Source organism: Notechis scutatus, chromosome 14 (genome assembly GCF_049901735.1).
Source record: "Notechis scutatus isolate UNSWTSFEM ecotype Mainland chromosome 14, rNotScu1.2, whole genome shotgun sequence".
Lineage (NCBI taxonomy): Eukaryota > Metazoa > Chordata > Lepidosauria > Squamata > Elapidae > Notechis > Notechis scutatus.
Window position 1 is genome coordinate 8,763,042 of NC_142022.1, and position 6,228 is coordinate 8,769,269.

The 6,228-nt window shown below is 51.3% G+C and overlaps 1 protein-coding gene across 5 annotated transcripts in view; it reads right to left on the minus strand.

Annotated features, from left to right (window-relative positions):
* The window catches only part of ZBTB7B (zinc finger and BTB domain containing 7B), a 34,670-nt gene that overhangs the window by 24,684 nt on the left and 3,758 nt on the right, over nucleotides 1-6,228 (minus strand). Inside the window, exon 1 of one of the 5 annotated variants that reach the window (XM_087943811.1) lies at nucleotides 5,159-5,214. The exons of 3 other annotated variants lie outside the window; for them this stretch is intronic. Coding sequence is in view for 1 of the 2 variants with exons in the window: in XM_087943808.1 (XP_087799934.1) it covers nucleotides 1,648-1,663 (16 nt within the window). In the remaining variant the exon portion in view is untranslated. Of the gene's footprint in view, nucleotides 1-1,647; nucleotides 1,759-5,158; nucleotides 5,215-6,228 lie in introns of those variants that run through there. One more of the 5 variants, XM_087943808.1, reaches the window with a different exon arrangement.

Genomic DNA, 6,228 nt, shown 5'->3' on the forward strand with positions numbered 1-6,228 from the left:
TTTTTATTCCCCTGGGTCCTGGCTTAACAATTGCAAAAGGTTGGCAAGGGGAGAAGAGAGAGAGAGAAAGAAATGGAGAGAAAATTACGTAGGGTGGGACTTTGTCCTGGGGCATCTGGGTGGGGTTGGTTGGCTGAGTGGGCGTGAATTGGGAGCAACAACAGGTTGCATTGTGTGTGCAAGGGGAGAGTTTGCGCGCCAGCGTTAAAAGGCACAAGAGAGAACGCCGGATGGCCTTCAAATCCAGGTGTTGGGTTCCAGCTCCCATCATCCCCAGCTCAAAGGGTCCTTTAGCGCACCCTTACTCTCTTTTTCTGAGGGAGGGAGAGAAGCAATGATCTAAATTTTTAGAAAGAAAGAAAGAAAGAAAGAAAGAAAGAAAGAAAGAAAGAAAGAAAGAAAGAAAGAAAGAAAGAAAGAAAGAAAGAAAGAAAGAGAAGGAAGGAAGGAAGCAAGGAAGCAAGGAAGGAAGGAAGGAAGGAAGGAAGGAAGCAAGCAAAGAATGGCTCTCGGCCCCAAACCAAGCTCTGGAACGACATAGCCAAAACTGTTTTTGACCATGTGCAGAGTTCTGTTTTTTTTTTGAACAGGAGAGTTGGGACGGTGCTAATAAAAGTGGAGGCTCTCTCCATCCATTCACTTTTTGAAGCCTGCATGCTATCCAGCCATTTCTTTTTCCAAACTAACTGAAAAAAATATCTGCAAAGCCTGCATTGCCATTTTTCTTTTCTTTTTTTTCCCCTTTTCTAACAAATCTTAGAAAGATCTAAAAAAATAAAACTTTCTGCGAGTCACCAATGCAATTTTTTCTCCTTCGGAAAGGCGGCCTCTCCAAGAAAACCCCATCACCTGGGTAAAAAAAAAACCTGGAATAATTAATAATAATAATAATAAGAAGAAGAAGAATAAGAATAATAAGAATGAGAAGAATGAGAAGGAGGAGGAGGAGGAGGAGGAGGAGGAGGAGGAGGAGGAGGAGGAGGAGGAGGAGGAGGAGGAGGAGGAGAAGAAGAAGAAGAAGAAGAAGAAGAAGAAGAAGAAGAAGAAGAAGAAGAAGAAGAAGAAGAAGAAGAAGAAGAAGAAGAAGAATCCTTATATAATCCTGAGCTTTAAATTACACACACACACATATATTTATTTCCCTGCCACCCCAGATTTTGAGCCCAGTGTAAATTTAAAAAGGGGAAAGAGGTTTGTAAGAGCAGCAGGGAGAAGAAAAAGAAAAAGAAATGACTTTTTTTTTTTCCAGGCTGGAAAACCAACCGAGAAAGCAACTTCTGTACGGAAACCTCCCTGAAGTTTCTTTTTTCTCCTTCAAGCAAAAACAAAATAAAATAAAATCCTAAATTTTGGGGGGCCCAAAGATCCTGTGTGCCAATATAACCAGGAAAGGACTCTGCACCAGAGTTTCTCTAATCTGCTTGCCCCCCCCCGCCCCCCCCCCCGGTTTCGGTCCCTTGGGCCTCGAATTCGAATCCCCCTCCTTTTTAAAGGAAGCCGGAAGGGAAAGTTTGTTTTGGAAAGGCATTCTGACATTCAGAGGGGAATAAATAAAGTTTCTTTAAGGTTCCGGGAGAAACTCGTGAGTTGGAAGGGGAATCCTCTCTGCCCTCCCCCCTCCTCAATAAGGGTGCCCCTGTAGCTTACCCCATCCGGTGCCCATGGGGCTGGCAGAGGGAGCCCCCCGGAAGAGGCGGCTTGGAGGGCCCCTAGCAGCCCAGCCTGATCTACTTCTCTTTCTTGTCTCGTCACCTGTTTCTCCTTCAAGAGAAGGGAAACTGCGTCAGGGCAGTTGGGTTTGCAGGGAACACCCCCTTTTTCTGGGGGCACGCTGCCCCCAAAGCCTTGGGCGAGAAACTCAACCCCCCACCCTCGTACAGCAAGGAAAAAGGAGGGGGATTCTGCTAGGGAGGGAGGAAAGAATTAGGGGGGTGAAGGGAAGGAGAGAGAGAGAGGAAGGAAGGAAGGAAGGAAGGAAGGAAGGAAGGAAGGAAGGGAGGGAGGGAAGGGGAGAGAGGGAAGAATTAGAGGGGAGGGGAGGGAGGAGGGAAGGAAAGAAAGTATTGAGAAAGGAAGGAAGGAAAGAAGGAAGGAAGGAAGGGAAGGAGAGGGAGGGAAGAATTAGAGGGGAAGAGAAAAGAGAGGGAGGAGGGAAGGAAGGAAGGAAGGAAGGAAGGAAGGAAGGAAGGAAGGAGGGAGGGAGGGAGGGAGGGAAGGAAGGAAGGAAGGAAGGAAGGAAGGAAGGAAGGAAGGAGGGAGGGAGGGAGGGAAGGGGAGAGAGGGAAGAATTAGAGGGGAGGGGAGGGAGGAGGGAAGGAAAGAAAGTATTGAGAAAGGAAGGAAGGAAAGAAGGAAGGAAGGAAGGGAAGGAGAGCGAGGAAGAATTAGAGGGGAAGAGAAAAGAGAGGGAGGAGGGAAGGAAGGAAGGAAGGAAAGGGGAGAGAGGGAAGAATTAGAGGGGAGGGGAGGGAGGAGGGAAGGAAAGAAAGTATTGAGAAAGGAAGGAAGGAAAGAAGGAAGGAAGGAAGGGAAGGAGAGCGAGGGAAGAATTAGAGGGGAAGAGAAAAGAGAGGGAGGAGGGAAGGAAGGAAGGAAGGAAAGGGGAGAGAGGGAAGAATTAGAGGGGGAGGGGAGGGAGGAGGGAAGGAAAGAAAGTATTGAGAAAGGAAGGAAGGAAAGAAGGAAGGAAGGAAGGGAAGGAGAGAGGGGGAAAGAATTAGAGGGAAGAGAAAAGAGAGGGAGGAGGGGAGGAAAATATTGAGGAAGGAAGGAAGGAAGTGAAGTGGAGAGATGGACAAATTAGAGGGGAAGGGAGAGAGGAGGGAAGGAAGGAAAGTATTGAGAAAGGAAGGAAGGAAGGAAAGAAGGAAGGAGGGAAGGGGAAGGGAGGGAAGAATTAGAGGGGAAGAGGAGAGAGGAGGGAAGGAAGGAAAGTATTGAGAAAGGAAGGAAGGAAGAAGGGGAAGGGAGGAAAGAATTAGAGGGGAAGGGAAGAGAGGAGGGAAGGAAGGAAAGTATTGAGAAAGGAAGGAAGGAAGGAAAGAAGGAAGGAAGGGAAGGAGAGGGAGGAAGAATTAGAAGGGGAGGGAAGAGAGAGGGAGGAGAGAAGGAAAGTATTGAGAAAGGAAGGAAGGAGGGGAAGGGAGGGATGAATTAGAGGAGAAGAAGAGAGGGAGGAGGGAAGGAAAGTATTGAGATAGAAAGGAAGAAAGGAAAGAAGGAAGGGAAGAGGTGAAGGGGAGGGAGGGAAGAATTAGGGAGAGAGGGAAGGAAGGAAGGAAGGAAGGAAGGAAGGAAGGAAGGAAGGAAGGAAGGAAGGGCTGATCGGTTCCTCTTCTCAAGGGTCTAACCAGTCTCCAGACTCCCACCCCTGGCATGCAGGGCAGAGGCCAAACTGGCACGAGCTCTCCCTCCCCCCCTTGAGAATCCTGGGGCAAGGCCTCTGCCCTTCCCCCTCAGCCTCCACCTTCAGCGCCCAGCATCTTCCCTCCAGCCCAGAGTTCACCACCTTCTTCCTTCTTGGCACTGCCAGCCACGGCTGGCACCATGCCCGTCTCTGTGCAACCCCGCCTCTTGGAGGTTTGGCCTCCTGGCCAAAGGAGGCTCCGGTTTCGAGGCAGGAGGGGGGTTGCCATGGCGCGCCCGCCAGCTCTTCTCCTCGGCTCCCACCCGGGATGGGGGGGGGCGGCACCGCTGGCAAAGGACGGGGTGGGGCCAAAGGACGATTTCAAGGTGGTTTCATCAGCCGCCTCCCACCCAGGAGGCATCGCTGCCTCCCAGCAGGGCAGGGCAACCATGCAACAGAGGCCGTGCCAGGCCCGGCGGGCACCAGGGATGGCTGAATTGTGGGGAGGGGGGGCCTTTGAAACTGGCCCCCACCCTGCTGTTTTTGGGGGCACACACACACACAGACACTCCTGGCTCCTTGCCGCGTCTTGCTAAAAAAATAAAAACGCACCAATTGACAAGGGGAAGATTGTGTGTTTTTTTTTCTGGGTTAAACGGGCAAGGGGTTTCCAGCGGGGGGGGGCACGTGGGAATGGCTCAGCCGAGGCAAACCCCAGGGACACGGCCAGGCCAGACACTCCAGCTGAGCCCTTCCATAGCCCCGCAGCCCTTCCGTACTGGCGAAATTTTTACCCTGGCTTGGCCTGCGGGCACCTTTGGCTCTATGCGGAATCGGTTTTTTTTTTTTAAATGTGGAAAGGGGAGGGGGTTGGGTGGGGGGTTGGGTGGGGGGTTGGGTGGGGAGGGTAAATTGGATTGGGACATTCTACACAGCGCCTGTTGATTTTTCTGCCTGCCTCCCCCGACGATACTCAGCTTTGGCCTGTTGAAGAAAGAAGCATCGGGGTTGAGACTGAGAGGAAGGAGGAAGGGGAGGAAAGGGGGAAAGGATAGAAGAAAGGAAAGGAGGGAAGGGGAGGGGAGAAGGGAAGGAAGGAAAGGAAGGGAAGGAAAGGAAAGGAAAGGAAAGGAAAGGAAAGGAAAGGAAAGAAGGAAGAAGAAGGGGAAGGAAGGGAAGAAGGAATGGAAAGGAAAGGAAAGGAAAGGAAAGGAAAGGAAAGGAAAGGAAAGGAAAGGAAAGGAAAGGAAAGGAAGAAGGGAGAAGGGGAAGGAAGGGAAGAAGGAATGGAAAGGAAAGGAAGAAGGAAAAAGGGAGAAGGGGAAGGAAGGGAAGAAGGAAAGGAATGGAAAGGAAAGGAAAGGAAGAAGGAGAAGGGAGAAGGGAGAAGGGGAAGGAAGGGAAGAAAGGAAAGGAAAGGAAAGGGGAAGGGAAGGGAAGGAAGGGGAAGGGAAGAAAGGAAAGGAAAGGGGAAGGAAGGGAAGGGAAGGGAAGGAGGGAGGCAGGGAGGAAGGACAAAAATAGATATATATAGATGATGAGATAGATAGATAGATAGATAGATAGATAGATAGATAGATAGATAGACAGACAGACAGACAGACAGACAGATAGATAAAAAATAAAACCAGAAGCTTCTTCCAACAGAGCAGGGATTCCAATGTCAATTTAAATTATAGAAAAAGGGGAAAAAACCTGAACAAGTGAATTCCAGGTGAGGATTGTGGGGAGAGAGAGAGAGAGAGAGAGAGAAGCCGAGGCTATCCTGAGTCTAGGGTTCAAAGGGGTGCAGCACACACACCTCCCGCTTACCTGGAGTGATAAGACCTGGGAGCTCACTAGGTGTGCACGGCCTCGCCTGCCCCCCTCCTCTGCCCCCTCCGTCCCGAGGGCTTTGCACGCATGCACAAACAGCCGCCTCAGCCGCCCTCCTCCTCCTTCCGCGTTGCACACCCAGGACACCTGGGGACAATCGGCAGGTGCCGTCTTAGCGACACGCCGCCACACGCACCTAGGTGCTGCCAGGCTGGGAAACAGGGGCGGGGCAACAGAACAGCCAGGTATGCCAACCTGAGGCTCTCGGCCTCCTTCGCCCGCCCCCCCACCCCTCCGGTGAGATCTTTCGGGGGGGAGGGTGCAGTGGCAGCCAATGTGGGAAGCTCTTTAAGAGTCTGCTTGGATGGGGCACCACCAGGTGATTTTTTTTTCAGGGGCTGCGGAGAGCGGGAAAACAAACACACACTCGCACACCAACGCCTCTTCAAGGAATGCCCAGGGCCAAAGTATCTCTGTGTGACTCCGCTCAAATAATAGAGAATGACAAGAGTTGGAAGGGGCCTTGGAGGTCATCTAGTCCAACCCCCTGCCCCCAGCTCAGTCAGGAGGAAGTGACGAGGAAGGAAGGAAGGAAGGAAGGAAGGAAGGAGGGAAGGAAGGAAGGAAGGAAGGAAGGAAGGAAGGAAGGAAGGAAGGAAGGAAGGAAGGAAGGAAGGAAGGAAGGAAGGAAGGAAGATGAAAAGGAAGGCAAGCAGGAAGGAAGTAGAGGGGAAGGAAAACATAGAAAAGTGGGAAGGAGGGAGGGAAGGAAGGAGGGAAGAGGGGATGGGAAAGAGAAAGGGAAGGAAGGATGGAAGAAGGAGGGAGGGAGGGAGGAAGGAAAATGAGAAGGAAAGCAAGCCGGAAGGAAGTAGAGGGAAGGGAAGCCGAGAAAGGTGGGATGAAGGGAGGGAGGGAGGGAAGGAAGGAGGAGGGAAGAGAGAAAGAGGGAAAGAGAAGAAGGGAAAGAGAAAAGAAAGGAAGGAAGGACGGAGGAAGGGAGGGAGGAAGAAAGGAAGGAAAATGAGAAGGAAGGCAAGCAGGAAGGAAGTAGAGGGGAAGGGAAA